This window comes from Benincasa hispida, chromosome 12, assembly GCF_027475165.1.
Source record: "Benincasa hispida cultivar pf3 chromosome 12, pf3_genome.v1.1, whole genome shotgun sequence".
Taxonomy (NCBI): domain Eukaryota; kingdom Viridiplantae; phylum Streptophyta; class Magnoliopsida; order Cucurbitales; family Cucurbitaceae; genus Benincasa; species Benincasa hispida.
Genome location: NC_143489.1, coordinates 16,684,807 through 16,701,242, shown reverse-complemented (window position 1 = coordinate 16,701,242; position 16,436 = coordinate 16,684,807). Strand labels below are relative to the sequence as shown.

Here is a 16,436-nt window from a genome sequence, read left to right as displayed (position 1 = left end):
GCTATGTAACGCCTGGATCCTTACACCTTATGATCCGACCGCTACGACATGCATACTTAGACTTTTCTGTCATGAGATGAGTTTTGGTTGAAATTTCAAAGAACATATCTAAATTTTATTAATTAGATAGAAAAACTATATAAAAATTTATTTATCAAAACACCAGGATCTATAAAACATTAGCGTGGTGGTACAAAATACATGTGCTTATAATAGTGAGTTTGATGGTTGGCCATTTGAGCGACGTCCAACTCTGCCATCTACGCTGTGTCCTTATCTACAAAGTCTGTAAAAATATAGGATGAGTATATAATATACCCAGTAAGTAGTTCTCACGTAGGGTAGTGACCAAATGCACAATCACAAGCAACATGTCATGAAAACATATGATTGGGACCGAAAACGTATAATAACATGTGGTGGTCGGTTATGCTTCCAACATAAATCTCTCCGCCCTGATAGAAAGATGAGGACCTAAGCAAAACTAACCCATCTGATGATTAGCGAGTCATGCAGTCAGTAGGGCCAGAGTCGCATCCAACATCAACCATTAGCATAAACGTTATGCTTCCAACATAAATCTCTCTGCCCTGATAGGAAGATGAGGTCCTAAGCGAAACTAACCCATCTGATGATTAGCGGGTCATGTAGTCAGTAGGGCCAATGTCGCATCCAACATCAACCATTAGCATAAACGTAATATTGGACTAGAGGGGTGCAACCATACATACCCTGCCAGCCTTGGAAGCATAAATTTCTCCGCCCTGATAGGAAGATGAGGACTTAAGCGGAAACTAACCCATCTGATGATTAGCGAGTCATGCAGTCAGTAGGGCCAGAGTCGCATCCAACATCAACCATTAGCATAAACGTTATGCTTCCAACATAAATCTCTCCGCCTTGATAGAAAGATGAGGACCTAAACGAAACTAACCCATCTGATGATTAGCGGGTCATGCAGTCAGTAGGGTCAGAGTCACATCCAACATCAACCATTAGCATAACCATAAGATTAGATTGGAAGCATAACTTACACCTAATTAAAACTTGATTTTAACGTAATCGTGAACAAACATAATGCATGGGGTCCCCTGTAGAGAAACGTGTTCTAAACATGTAATGCAATATAACATAACCATGCAACATAATAAAGGTACACTACCATAGACAATTTAAAGAGAGGGTGAGATAAACTACTTACCTTGACTGTGATCTAATTATTCCTTATTATTCTTTATGATTTTATCAGCAGAGTTTTCCCTTTTTTAAATCAAAAGAAGAAATTTGGGCAGCACTTTACCTGAGCTTTTCTCTTTTAATCTCACAGAACTTCCTCACTCACACTTACTTTTTCACACGATTCTTTGTTACTGAGATTTGTTTGAGAATGGGTTAAATCTTCGACAAAGGGTCCTATTTATAGTAGTTTTCAGCTCTTCTCAGTGTGACAAATCATCGTACAGGTGGCTTCTTTAAAATTACTTATGGTTTATGGATTTCTCTCAATAAGACACCTCATCTTGGCTAATGTTTTCCCTTACGTCATCATTCTTTGTTTGTATTCAATTTTAGGGTTTTTCCATGTATAATCTATAAGATCGTGGCCAAATTCAACGCATAATTCGCACTTCTGTCCAAATCACGCTCACTCTGCTCTTAAAATCTCGCTCTCTCCCGTTTTCTCGCTAGGAATTTACTCTATCCAGCTTTCTTGCTGGTACTCCCGCTCTCTCCACTCTCGCTCTCAAATTTTCTCTTCCGTCTCGCTCTCTCCAGCTTTCTCGCTCTCGCTCCCGCTTTCGCTTCTGCTCTCGCTTTCTCGCTCGCTCCCGCTCACGCTCTTTCCTACTGTCTCGCTAAGAATAGCTCTCTTTACTCTCGCTCTCTCCAACTTCCTCGCTACAATTCTCGCTCTCTCTAATTTTCCTTCAATCTCGCTTTCTCCATGGATCTCGCTCTCTCTCTTTACTCTCGCTCTCTCCAACTTCCTTGCTACAATTCTCGCTCTCTCCAATTTTCCTTCAATCTCGCTCTCTCCAGGGATCTCGCTCTCTCTACTCTCGCCAGCCTCAATCTCGCTAGCATCGCTCGCTGGGTTTCTCGCTCTCCAATTCTTTCTTCGATCACGCAACTCTCTTCTCAGAATCTTGTTTTCTCCAGTTTTCTCGTTGGTGTGCCTCTCGCTCTCTCCCACTTTCTCGCTCCCACTCGCTCCCTTATTCATTATTCAAGATAATGAATAAATTTCCAATTTCCAATTTCCAATTTATTTATTTTATTTTATTTTATTTTATTTTATTTTTCTTCTAAATTTCCACCCCTTTAAATAAAATTTCGTCCAGCTTATTATTTGACATTTAATTTCCTGTATGCGTACAAATCTGGGTCGTTACATGTTGTTTTTGTTTGAGGCACGTCACTGTTCGAGGGAGTTTCATGAAGAAAGGTTCTTCAAGGGTAATGTATCTTGAACCTTTTTCTATAAAAAGCATGATGTAATTTATTTTGAATGCATATCTTGTATGTTTACTGTAAATTATGTTTTCAATAATCAATGGAATTTTGACGATCTGCTTCCACTCAAGGATCTCTTAAAAAACGAGTTCCTTCACAATAAACAAGATATGCATTTAATTATAAATTACAACATGCTAATGTAAGAGTTTTAGAAACCTCACCTTTGAAGACCTTTCTTCATGTTTTCCCTCGAACAATTCACGAACTCCTTGAAAACTTTCTTCAAGAATAACCTCGAACAATATCAAACACTACCGACAATGTTTCCTCGATATTCTCAGAGTGAGAACCCAGGAGTGGTGGGCTCTGGCTATTTTGGTTTTGAGGGAAAACGTAATGTTGAGGAAGAAGGATTGAGGACTCTCTAAAAAACTCAAACACACAAAACTCTTCTGTTGTTTTTCCACTGTCTCAATCGATTAACCACACTTACAAGAAGAACAAGAAACTTTTTCTTTTCTACTTGCCAAAAATAACCACCACTTCTATGGGTGGAGAGAAAAGAATGAGAAGTGAGTTGTAACTTTCTTCCTTATTATTAAAATAATAATAATATAAATATAAATATGATAACTAACCTATCATATTATATATATATATATATATTAAATTATATGTTATATCAAACATAACATATAACCTATAGTTTTAATATTGTATCGCATACAATATAAACTATAGTTTCTTTTCTCTTTTATATGGCATTTAATATAAATCACATTTATATTAAATTTAAAAACTATGAATCCAGTTCATAGAAACAATATTTGAATTTCATTCAAATATTTATTTCCTCTCATTAAGCTATAATGTATCAAATATATTATAACATTTATATCACATATAATTTTATCAACTTAATTATATCATATGTAATTAAATTTCTCTATTAATTTGAAGAATTCAAATTAATCCAAAAATTAATTCTCAATTAATCCTATTAAACTACCAAGAGGATCTCATGGACCTGCAGCTTAAAGCTCCAATGGTACATGAATAATTAATTAAACTCTTTAATTACATTATTCACCATCCGTTAACTGTCGGTCACTCCACTAAAGACCGACAGCTGCACTCTTCGCCTTACAGATATATTTTTGTGTTCATTGGATATAACCAATCAACAGTACAATGACCCTTCACAAATTGCTTGTAAGTACAACTAGGCCAAATTACCGTTTTGCTCAAGTAGTTACATCTAATTTCTTAAGTACTGCTGATCCCTCTAATGAACAATAGATCATAGTCCAACTATGACTAAACCCCTCTCAGGCAAAGAGCACGTATAGTGCCACATTGTTCAAGACCCGGAATCAGCCTTTAAGGGATTAATTTTCTACTTATCCCTGCCTCGAAGAAGGAGTGAATTTCATCTTGTGTAGTTGTGTTCTTAGCTTCCCAATCAGACGAATTCTCAAAATGGTAGGTTTGTTGAGTCAGCGATCCAGCCACTCTCACCCATACAAATCAAAGGACTGACTTCATAGGCAGGAATTCACAACTCACTCAGGATTCTGGTTATCTATGGTCATCCTTGTGAAATGTAAGTCTCCATTATGAACGATGTTATGTAATGAGACTAAAGATTTCGTGGTCCAGTCTTATACAAACTTCTTTGGTATAGAATATCCTCACTCGCATGCTTAAACATGAATGATCAGGATCAAATCATTTGTTGCACTTTACAACAATTGTAACACCTACAAAGCGGGCCATATTGGTAGTGTCACAAGAATAAGGTACCCTACCTTTTCCATCCACTATAGACCATTTAGGTTATCACTTAAACATGATCCACTTGTATGTCTCTACATACATGTTTAAGTTACAAATATAACCTTAGATGTTAGTTTATTGGTTTGTGTTTAATGTAACTAAAATATCATATACTTTATAGACAATGAATAAAATATCATATATTTTATTAAAAACACAATGAGTTTGTTCAATAATGTTTACAAACTATAAGACCCTACGAGATTTAGGGCATCAACCCCAACAAAAACTGGCTATTTTAATTTCAATGACCTAGAGTAACTCGATCTTAATCCTGAGCTAACTATAAACTTTGTTTATTTGGGATTATCCTTTGATTTGCATATGTGAGAGTAGTCCAACAACACTACTCAATAAGCCTCCCATTTTGGAGATAAGACCAGATAAATAGCTGGGGACATAGTTCTACAAGATGGAATTCGCTCCTACCCGATTTAGGGTTAGTAGATATGTTGTTCTCTTAAGCACTGATTCTTGGTCTTGAGTAACAAAGCCCCACCCTCGCACAGTTGACAGGGTCATGGTTTATAAGTTGGACTATAAACCAATTGTTCAATAGAGGATCAGTGGGAGCTTAAGGAGCAAGATGTATTTACAGAGGTAAAACGATAATTATGACCTAGCTGTAAATACGAATGACCTGTAAAGGATCGACTTACTGATTATGATTAAAATGGAAAGAAATATATCTACAGTGGAGAGAGTGCAACCATCGAGTTATAGTGGTATGTCTAGATAGTTAATGAAAATTGATTATTTCGGTCTAAAGAGTTTAGCCAATTAATTTCAAATTGGTTGGAGCTCATGATCTGTAGGGTTTTGAATTTGGAGTGTTCAATTTCAATTAGAGTTTTCATTAATTGTATTTGATACAATTAAAACCATTAATTTTGTTGAAAGTAAACGAAATTGGAAAGTTAAAAAATAGTTAAATAATTATTTAAATATTTGATGAGGTGAAATATAATATTCAATATTTGATATTAAAATTAAATTAATTAAATTAGTCTAATTAGTTATCCAACTTTATTCAAATTTGAAATTTATGTTCAAAATTGGTAATTTGATTAATTGATTTTTGAATTTTTTGAAATTTAAAATTAATAAACTTAAATTAAAAACTGAACTTTTGAAAATCAGTTATAATTAAGTTTTAAATTAATCAAATTAATATTAATTAAAATTGTTTTAAAAAATAGAAAATGGGAAAATCCAACCACTCAAAATTCAACTCATACCACTTCAATTTCAATGAAAATTGAAGAGGCATCAGCTGTTTTAATCAGATATGCATGGTCTTAATATATGTATTGAAATATTGACTTCAAATTTCAGCCATGCAAGCTGAATTCTTACTGAAACTCTGCTAAAAAATTCATCTCTCCAAACCCTTTTCCCTCTCTATCAAATTCACTTCAATTCAGAGATTCCACCTCTCAATCTGAGTGAGAGAATAGTAGAGAAGGTTCTTGTGGTGGTCCTTAGCTGATTTGATGTTCTAATTCGTAGAGAGAAGCTGGTATTGTTGAGATTCATCAAATGTTGTAGCTTATGGAACCCTTCTCTTTGAAATTTTGTGTCAATGCATGTTTTAAACTCAAATTAAGTGTAATTCGAGTGCTTATTTATTCTGATTTTTCTGCTGCATGTTAGTTTACTGTATCAGGTCATCGACCTATTTGATATTTCAAATTAATAATACATATTGATGTTTGGGACAGGAAGTTAGTTATTATAGTTGGGTTATTATAGTTTGTGTTTGGGATGTCGATTATTTTATTTTGGGTTATAATAGTATGTGTTTCAAGTGTAAACTATTTTAATTTGATAACAAAATAGTAAACATTGTAATAAAAGAATAAAAAAATGATGAATGTAAAATAGTAAAAACTGTGACAAATAATAAATACAATAGCAAATAGAGGTTTTGAAATAGTGTTAACTATAGCTAAATGGGGAATACAAAATAGTATTTATTGTAGTAAGAGGTGGTTATTATAGTGTTAGAATAGTTTTTACTCCAAACACACCCTAAATGTTAAATGAATGTAGTGAAACTTTGAATATTTAAACTGTCAAGTTGGTCTTAAGTTGAACATTCCAAGGACATGATGACAATTGTAACCTCTCAAACCACAAGCTACCATGTAGCATGCAACCTATTTATGGCATGCCACATATCAAGCTATGTTTCAATCTAAATTATTATATAAATCACATGCATTTGAGTTCTTAATCAAAAAAAAAAAAAAAACACTCCAAAATCTTTCGAAGTTCTCAATTCTGTGTTTTTTTCAATCTCTTTATAAAAGAAAATGGCAGACAACTCTCAAAAGATGAGCTACCACATTGGAGAAGCCAAAGGCCAAGCACAGGTTCACTTTACTTCAATAATCATTTTATCTTTTAATATTAAGGATTGATTGGATAAGGTATTGATTTATTGTGTGATTATCTAGGAGAAGGCAAGCAATTTGATGGATAAGGCAAGTAATGCAGCCCAATCAAATAAAGAGTCAATACAAGAAGCAGGACAACAAATAAAAGCTAAGGCACAGGGTGCAGCTGATGCAGTCAAAGATGCTACAGACATGAACAATTGAATTTTTTTTTTTTTTTTAATGTTTTACTGTCAATAGCCCTCTTTATTTTTGTCCTATCTGAAGCTGGAGCTCTAAAATAGCTTTATCTTCTTTTTATATGAGAATAAGCTCTGATTTGGCTCTCGAGCCTTATTTATTCATAAGAATCAGGGCTAACTAAATGTAGGGCCAAAACAATGTGCCTCTTTTTGTATCAACAAATATTTAATTATAAAAATGGGAGCATGAAACACCCCATCTTTCTTTCTTTGTAAGAGTGAAAAATTCAAATCTCTAATTTATTAGTCTAGATTACACGTTGTAACGAATTAGCCTAAGTTTGGATTAATCAATCATAAAGTAAAATTTTAAATGAAAGGGAGAAAGGAGGGAGATCGAAAGGAAGGGTAAAAGAAAATAAAAGAAATGAAGAAGAAAAAAAAAACAATCATGGCTTCAATAAAGAGATGACGTTGACAGATGACGTTTAATGACTGTGTTTGCCATTACACTATTATCACTAACTTTTAGTACCTAATGGAAAAATGGACAAAAATAGACCAACAATTAATCTATACTATATAAAAGGGTTTATGGAGGAGAAAATTTGGTTTCTTCCTTTACCTCCTATAATGGAGGATTACAGGGATATTTTACATAATTTCATATTTAAATCATTAAATAATCTAAATTTTTAAGGGAAAAAAAACATTCAAATTAAAATAATAAAATGAGATTTTTCTAACGTGGTTTAAACAAACATGAGATTTTAAAATTCTAAAAGATCTTTTTTTTGTTTTATTTTAATTTATAGATTAAAGAAATATGATATTTTAAAATTGTAAAATATTTTATTTTTAACTTGATTATATATTTTCTTTTTCTCTCTATATATATAGTTGCTTTGTCTCATCAATTTTTAAGATTTTTAAAAACATAAAATATCATGATATTTGATATTATTGACATGATTTATATCATTCAAGAAAATTCATATACTTAGAAAATCAATAAAAACCCATATTTGGTTTAAAATTTGATTTAATTAAAAAATTCATATACGTGAAAATCAATGATAAGGGATCCTTTTAAATATTAAAAAAATATTTAAAAATATTTACACTTCATAGCAAAAAGTTTAAAAAATACAAAGCACTAATGGAACTTGTAGTAAATATTTTTCAGATTTTTCTATTTATAAGAAAAATCTATATTATTTTTTTATTAATTTAAAATTTGATTGTTTCTAATATTTGATTTAAGATTCCAAATTTATATTAAGAAAAATAACCATTTACGTAAAAAATAAATGGTTTTCGTTAAAAAGAAACAACAATAACATTTTAGAATATAATATCTAGGGCAGGATAGATTTTTTTTTTAAAGAAAAAAATCACATTTTAAAGAAAAATCACCTTATATGTTAATAAAATTTAAAAATAAAATCAAATTATGATTTGAACCATGAGTTTTCTCTATAAATAGTTGACTTCAACCATCCATTTTTTCTTCAGGTATCTCCTCTCTTTTCTTTTTCTTTCCTTTAATTTTGTTAATTACTTTTCCCAACTTCTTTATACATAAATAAAGTTTAAAATTAAAACAATAATCCAATTATCCAATCCAAATAAATGAAAAAAAATTAGAAAAATATTTTGGTTTATTTAATCTTTAAAATTGAGAGGTTAGTAAAAGGATAGAATGAGTTTTTTAAGTTCTATTTTTAAGCTTTACGTAAGATGTGCAACACATGTAGTATCAAACTAATTCTACTAAATGCAAACCTCAAGAGTAAAATTGTTGAGTTTGAAAACTCATCAAATTTAATCTCAATCAAACCTTAAGGACCAAATATGAAATTTCTTTTTTTAAATATAAATGAAAAAAGAGATATATATATAGTAAATCAAAAGTGAGAGATGATTATTTAAACCTCTAATCTTAAAGAGGGTACTGTCAATCATGGTTGAGTTATGCTCACTTCATAAAGAGTAAAGTTGTTCGTGCAAAGGTTCTTGCCATTTTATGCCTTTCTTAAATTTCAGTAATTATACTTTTATTTCTGAGTTCTTTCTTTATTGTTTTCAAAAAGGGTCATAGTGGAAAAAATGTGTTCCCTTTTCTCTTCGGTCTATATTGATCATTTGCAACTATTTAGTATTTTTTTAATAATTTGTTAAGGTTGTAGCATGTAAATCTATTTTATAAATTTTAGGTTAATATTCATGGTTGATAAAATATTAAAAGTTTATTATGTATTAATTAAAATTTTAGGGATGTTTGGAGTGTTGAGTTGATTATCATAATATGTGTTTAGGGTGCAAACTATTTAGGTCTAGATAGAAAATAGTAAACAACATAAAAGAGAGGATAAAGAGGAAATAATAAACATAATAACAAAGAGGAATTTAAAATAGTAATATTGTAGTAAATTATAGATTATAATAGTTGGAGACATTAGTTATTATAATTGGAGCTCCAAACATGGAGTGGACTATAATTAATTGTAAATTTTAATTTTGATAAAAGAAAACTATCATCATTATTGCATATTGTTGTGAAATCAAGGAGCACGACGGAAACACGAATATGAAAAAATATAATATAATGATAAATTTATATAATAATAATAAATAAATATAACATAACATAAAATAAAATAACTAAAATCATAAAATAACTAAAATTATAAAACTAGATAATATGAAAATTAATGGAATTTTGATGTGGATTTCTCACCAATGTGTATTCTTTTGAGATCCACCAAATGTCACTAATATAGGCAAAGTGTCAAATAGGATATGGATTTACATGGACACCAAACATGAATTATTACAAGGTGCATGGACAATATAAAAAAATGACATGAGGCTTTTAGAACACTAAAAATTGAGTATCTATTTTTATGATATTTATAATACATATATATTTTTTTTAAATAGTTGAAATAATTTACTAACATTCTATATGTTAAATATTCTCACAACTTCACGCACGATACTCAACAAAAAAGAGTTTAAAGATCATGAAAAGATATCATGAACAAAACAATACAAAAAGTGTGTGCATGTATATAGATAGATAGATGCACAAGTTTAGGCTTAAAATTTCAAGGTTTTTGTTGATTTAATCGTTGAACTTTTAAAATTAAGTGTCAATAAGTATCATAAATTCGAATATTCAAATTTTAATTAATTTAGATATAAATTTATCGATTTACTAACAAAACTTTAAAGGTTTCAATCTTATTTTGGTCCCTGAATTCTAAATCTTATTCTATTTTAATCTTTAAACATGTCATTTTTAGATTTTGAACTTTTAAAAAGTGTTTACTTTTGTCCCTGCTATTATAATTCTATTAACTCTTAAACATAATGGTAAAATGACGGTATTTTTTAATGACTAGACCGTCAAATAAGTTAACCACATGTTAAAAAATCTAGAGTTTCAATTTTGAATTAGGTGGTAAAACTATTTTCTATAGAAAATCTCAAAAGTCATTTTGCGTCCAAGATTTTGGCCATTTACTATTTTGATACGTTGATTGACTTCACCTTATCTTGCTCAGTCCATGTTAGATGCAATTTCATCTTTAAACATATTTCATCTTTAAAATATTAACATAATTAACAATAGGGACCCAATTACACATCTTTTAAAAATTCAAAGACTAAAACATACGTTTTTTAAAGTGTAAGGACTAAAATAGAATAAAGTTCAAAGTTGAAAGACCAAAATAACATAATGCAAGTTTGTTTTTTTTAAAAAAAAAAAAAAATCCTTTCATGACACATTTTTTTGCTTGATTTCATAATCATATCTTTTCTTATTATGTACATCCACTTGTGATGTGTATACGGACATTAATATTTTTATGGCCAATGACTAGTTCCATCCTTTTTGTATAAAGTAAAAAATAAATTAATTAAAGAAAATATTGGAAAACAATGGCACATGACATATATTTATCGGGTGCAATTTTGGTTATACAATAGATCATTGCAGTGTTTTTATCTATTTTTATTACAACAATTTTACCTTTTTGTGATAACAAATAAAAGTCAATTATCACCAAATAATTTCCTTTGGAGTTTTTTCACACATTTTTCATATAAAGGGTTATTCAAATGCTTTTAATTATTACTATAATTTTTACTTTTTGCTGTGGGTCAAATATTACAAAATAATTATTCCAACAATAATGGAGTTTGAAATTGTTTTTTAAATATATACACACGGATATACTTAATAATAAAAATCAAAGTAATAAAGTGAAATCATATGTTCAATACCTTGGTAAAAAAAGTTAATAATAAATAATAAATATAATATTATTCATTGTTATAATTAAAGTTAAGTTCTCTTTCATATATATAATTCTAACAAAATTCATTTAAATGATGAATATATGTATTCCTATATATGAATGAAATAGATATTTGCACCATGTTTAATTATCCCTTAATCGGGTTTTCTTTTCGTATACAAAAGGGAAATAATCTCCTTGGACAAAAGAGCCTTAGAAAAAACAAAAACGAAAGCCATTTAGAGAAAAATCTAAAAAATGAAGAAAATGAAAATGGAATTATGCTTCACTTGTTAATTCCAGTAGCATCCTTGACAACATTAGCTGCACCTTGTGCTTTGGCCTTTATTTGTTGTCTTGCCTCTTGCATTGATTCTTTAGCTGATTGAGCTGCATCACTTGCCTTGTCCATCATATTGCTTGCTTTCTCTTATATGATTATCCAAATTGATATGTCTCCAATTAATTTTTAATCTTAAATGAAAAAATTAGTACTAAATACTTTTTAACAAGGCTATTAGGTATATTCAATCATCACTAAACCATTAGGAATAACAAAATTAGCATGATACAACAAATAAAACAAACTATTAAAATTAAAGGGGAATTAGCATGATATCACAAATAAAATCAACAATTAAAATTAAAGCATGACCCCTTTAATAATTTATAAGTTTGTTGATTTAGAACTCAGGCTTGTTTATGATTTATATAGTAGTTTAGATAGAAACAGTGTTCGATAGGTGTATGCCACAAATAGGTTTCATGAAAAGTGGTAGATTGTAGTTTGAGAAGAGGTGCCACTTGTCATAATATTATTGGAAAATAGTTCTATTTAGGAAATGTTCCATATTGACCACAATCTACCCCTACTTTCATTTACAATATTAGTTGAAATTGATAGAATGGTAGATTTGAGATTCACTATTACAACAATTAGGTTACGTGATGTTTGTGTAATGTTAAGTACAGAGCATACCTGACACTTATTAATGTGTCGTGTATTTAATTGTCAAGTATAATGTGATAACTTGATTATGAAAAAAATGTCAAGACAGATATTTTTTAATACTATTTTCATGTCAAGAAATATAATACACTCTACACTGGTGACATTCCATGTTGATTAATTATTGATATTTATTACGTATCATATGTGATTGTTCTTGACATTTTTTATTTGTCAAATATGTTTTTATATTGACACAGAATAATGGACAAATTATTTAATTCTTGACACGTTTCCAATGTAATCTATGTTTTTTTTTTTAAATTAAACATACGAATTTTCCATTTTTTATTTCCTGCATTACATGTGTTCCAATAAGACAGTTTCAACAATTAAAATAAACAGTTGCACATTTGAGGTCTACATATCAGTTCAATATATCAAACTAACAGTTTCATTCTTCTATACCTTTCATATATATGCACGATTCCAAAGTTTAAAATAATATATACTCTGAAATATGCTTTTAATTTTTAAAATTAATTTTTAATGATACGGAAGTGCTATTTACATGTGTGAAATCAAAAATTATATTGATTTCAAATGATAAAACATAAATTTTAGAGTAATTTTTTAAATATATATATAACAAAAGTGATCTACTCGGATCATTCAATATAGACCATAACATTCGTTAAAAAAAATGATGAAACAAGATAGACCATAATATTAATCCAAACTAATCAAGCCCCATCTATATTTGCAAACAAAACTAAATTTGTTTGTGACATATATATGTGTGTGTAACACATGTCATAATAATTTGATGCCTCTTAGAAACCTAAGAGATGATGTTTGCCTTACTCATTATATAATTACTTCATACGATGTGATTATGAAGCCATCACAGTATGGTTGTACCTCATTAATAAACTGAGGGATGTTGGACTCAAAAATCTATAACGACAAGATGAAATTTGTATTGTCTCTTTATCTTTTCAATATGAGATTAGGAACAAAGCTCAAATAAGATGTTACGTCTAAAACTAATTGACAAGTAAAGTAGTACATTTATCTTGTAAAAAATATGAGCTCTTATTATCTTTTAATGTGGGATCTTCAACATGGTTCTTCTTTTGGGTTCACCTATTTTTTATTTATTTATTTTTAATACATGTGGGGTGGTAGAATTGAAAATTTGTCCCTAGGGTTGATAGTATATGTTTACATCATGGACCTGTGCTCATTGGTCATAATTTGACTAACTAGATATAAGAGTTCAACTTTAGATCTATAGTAGAGTGACTCAGATTTAATGAATCAAAATTAATTATTGAGAATATCAAGCCATAAGCATCATCATTTTTTTTAATCTTTTTTATTTTACCGACACTATGCATATTTCGTATATTAGTTTTTTTTTTCACTCTACACAGTTTATACCAACCCATTTTAAAAAAAGAAATATATTGGTCGTGGCAAGACAAAAAAAAAAAAAAAAAAACCACTCCCAAGTAAAAAAATATATATATTTATTTAAAAATAATAAAAAGGTCGTATGTTGAAGATGCTATCTACTTAATTATTTTTTCCAAATTAGAGTTTAGGTTTAAGCTTTAGGTTGTATCTTCACTTGCAATCTTTTATCTTTTTTAAACTAATTAAAAGATCATATCTTCAACACATATGATCTTTTAGTTTTCCTTCTTTTTTAAAAAAAAAATAGAAATAAAATAAAAGATCGAATCTTCAACATGTGATCTACTTAAGGTTTGAAAAAAAAATTAAAAGATCGCATATATCTCCAAACCTAAATCCTAACTTGAAAAAAAAAGTAAATCGCATCTTGAACATGCGATTTTATTTTTAATAAAACAAATGCCAACTTTTATTTTTTGTCCTTGTGAATGGTTTGTAAAAAGGGTGCATCCATAAAGCTACAATATTTTTGTAATAAGTAAAAGTGCTTTTTTTGTTTTTCAAAATATAAAAAGTTTTCAAACTCGCAATATGAAAAAAAACCAATCCTAGTTATTGTTGTGAATCCCATATTGATAAAAAAAATCAATAGACTTCACACTCTTAATAAGATAGATGAGTGAATTCCTCCTATTATCAATTGGTTTTGAGATGAACCTCATACTATCAAATAGTTATTTCTATTATAAAACAAGTTGAGGGAGAAGAGAGTAGAGAATGAATCCATATCTCAAAACCTCAATAACCACTATTTATAAAGATTATGAAGATTTTTGTAGATATGTAATCTATAGACATCTATATAATTCAAATATTTATAACACTCCCCTTACATGTCCAATAATATATATAATTCAAATATTTATAACACTCCCCTTAGATGTCCAAGATGTCCAATACTATATGGAATATATGTCGTGTAAAAACTTTACTTGGAAAAATTCAATGGGACAAAAAAATTAGTGAAGAAAAAGGATATATTATTCATATATTTTAATAACTGCCGCATCAAAAACCTTACTAAGAAAATTCAAAATCTTACTAAGAAAATTCAGTGGAATAAAATTATAGTCAAGGGAAAAATAGTGCAACATATTTGCTCATCCTCATAAAAACATCACTTGATATCTCTTAGATGTTACATTCAAATGTTGCGTGTTAACTTCTCAAATGTTGTTGTAAGTAACAACTTCATTAATAAGCCTTTCAAATCATCTTTTGAAGAAATTAATTGAATAGTAATGCGACCATATGATACATTATTGTCTTCATATAAGGACACTATTGTCTAGCCTCATCCTTAGGATTTCAGCATGATTTAAAAGAGCAGTTGTTATAATTTACTTGATAGACTGCCATAATATAAAAAATCTTCACCATGTATGTTAGCTCTAAAAAAGAGCTATTATTCCTAGCTTAATTTGGGCTTGTTATTGAATTTTACTTGTTTATTTTCCTAATTTGTAGTTATCGAGTAATCAAGAGGTAGAATTGGCAATTTGGAGCCGATCATGGTTAATTTGAAGAAATTTGGAGTTGATTTGAATATCCGGGCTTCAAAGGAGTGGAAATTACCAAATTACTATCGAGTAAAAATGATTTGGGCTTTTTCTCCTTGATGACATTTAATATAAATCATATTTATATTAATTCCTCCAAAAATCTATCAAATACATTAAATCAATTATATCACATATAATTGAATGAATTTAATTATATCATATATAATCAAATTCCCTCTTGTTAATTTGAACACTTAAGCCAAAAACTTATTCTCAACATGAATCCATTAACCTACCAAGGAAATGTTATGGATCTGTAGCTTGAAGCTCCAACGATATGTGAATAATTGACTAAACTCTTTAATCACAATATCCACCATCTGTTAACTGTCGGGCATTCCACTAAAGACCGACAACTGCACTCTTCGTACTATTAATATATTTTTGTATTCATTGGATATAACCAATCAATAGTATGATGACCCTTCACAAATCGCTCGTAAGTACAACTGGACCAATTTACCGTTTTTCCCCTGTAGTTTCATCAAACTCCTTAAGTACCACTGATTCCTCTAATGAACAATACATCATAGTCCCATTATAAGTAAACTCTTCTCGGGCCAAGAGAAGGTGTGGCGCCACATTGTTCAAGCCTCGAAATCAGCCCTTAAGGGAGCAATTTATCTACTTACCCCTGCTTTGGGGAAGGAATAAATTTCATCTTGTGTAGTTGAGTTCCCAGCTCCCCTATCAAGGAATCCCCAAAGTGGTAGGTTGTATGTCCTTCCTCCACCCAAACTATCCCTCCTAACCAAAATAGTAAAAGCCCATTACTCCTGGGTTCTCACCCCGAGAATACCAAAGGCTCTTTGTAGTAGTGTCCATGTTACTGTTCGAGAAAATCTTGAAGAAGGTCTTCAAGAGTTGCTATTTCTGTTTGAGGCACGTCACTGTTGGAGGGAGTTTCATGAAGAAAGGTTCTTCAAGGGTAATGTATCTTGAACCTTTTTTTCTATAAAAAGCATGATGTAATTTATTTTAAATACATATCTTATATGTTTACTATAAATTATGTTTTCAATAATTTATGGAATTTGGACGATCCGCTTCTACTCAATGATCTCTTAAAAAATGAGTTCCTTCAATATAAACAAGATATACGTTTAATTATAAATTACAGCATGCTAATATAAGGGTTTTAGAAACCTCACCTTTGAAAACCTTTCTTCACGTTTTCCCTCAAACAATTCACGAACTTCTTGAAAACTTTATTCAAGAATAACCTCGAACAATATCAAACACTACCACGAATGTTTCCTTGGTAT

At 29.8% G+C, this 16,436-nt stretch overlaps 2 protein-coding genes across 2 annotated transcripts; one reads left to right on the top strand and one right to left on the bottom strand.

Annotated features, from left to right (window-relative positions):
* The first annotated feature begins 6,608 nt into the window (after positions 1–6,608).
* LOC150031814 (uncharacterized) lies at positions 6,609–6,896 on the top strand. The gene is made up of 2 exons (XM_090308286.1): positions 6,609–6,668; positions 6,753–6,896. Exons 1-2 carry the CDS (start codon positions 6,609–6,611, stop codon positions 6,894–6,896), a joined length of 204 nt encoding a protein of 67 aa, XP_090164412.1.
* Positions 6,897–11,467: 4,571 nt separating this feature from the next.
* On the bottom strand, positions 11,468–11,596 carry LOC150031813 (uncharacterized). The gene has a single exon (XM_090308541.1). The coding sequence runs from the start codon at positions 11,594–11,596 to the stop codon at positions 11,468–11,470; it is 129 nt and encodes a 42-aa protein (XP_090164667.1).
* Between the last annotated feature and the right edge of the window lie 4,840 nt (positions 11,597–16,436).

Coding starts and splice junctions, on each gene's coding strand:
- LOC150031814 (XM_090308286.1), top strand. CDS start 6,609: ATGGCAGACAACTCTCAAAAGATGAGCTACCACATTGGAGAAGCCAAA. Junction 6,669..6,752: donor AAGCCAAAGGCCAAGCACAG/GTTCACTTTACT, acceptor GTGATTATCTAG/GAGAAGGCAAGCAATTTGAT.
- LOC150031813 (XM_090308541.1), bottom strand. CDS start 11,596: ATGATGGACAAGGCAAGTGATGCAGCTCAATCAGCTAAAGAATCAATG.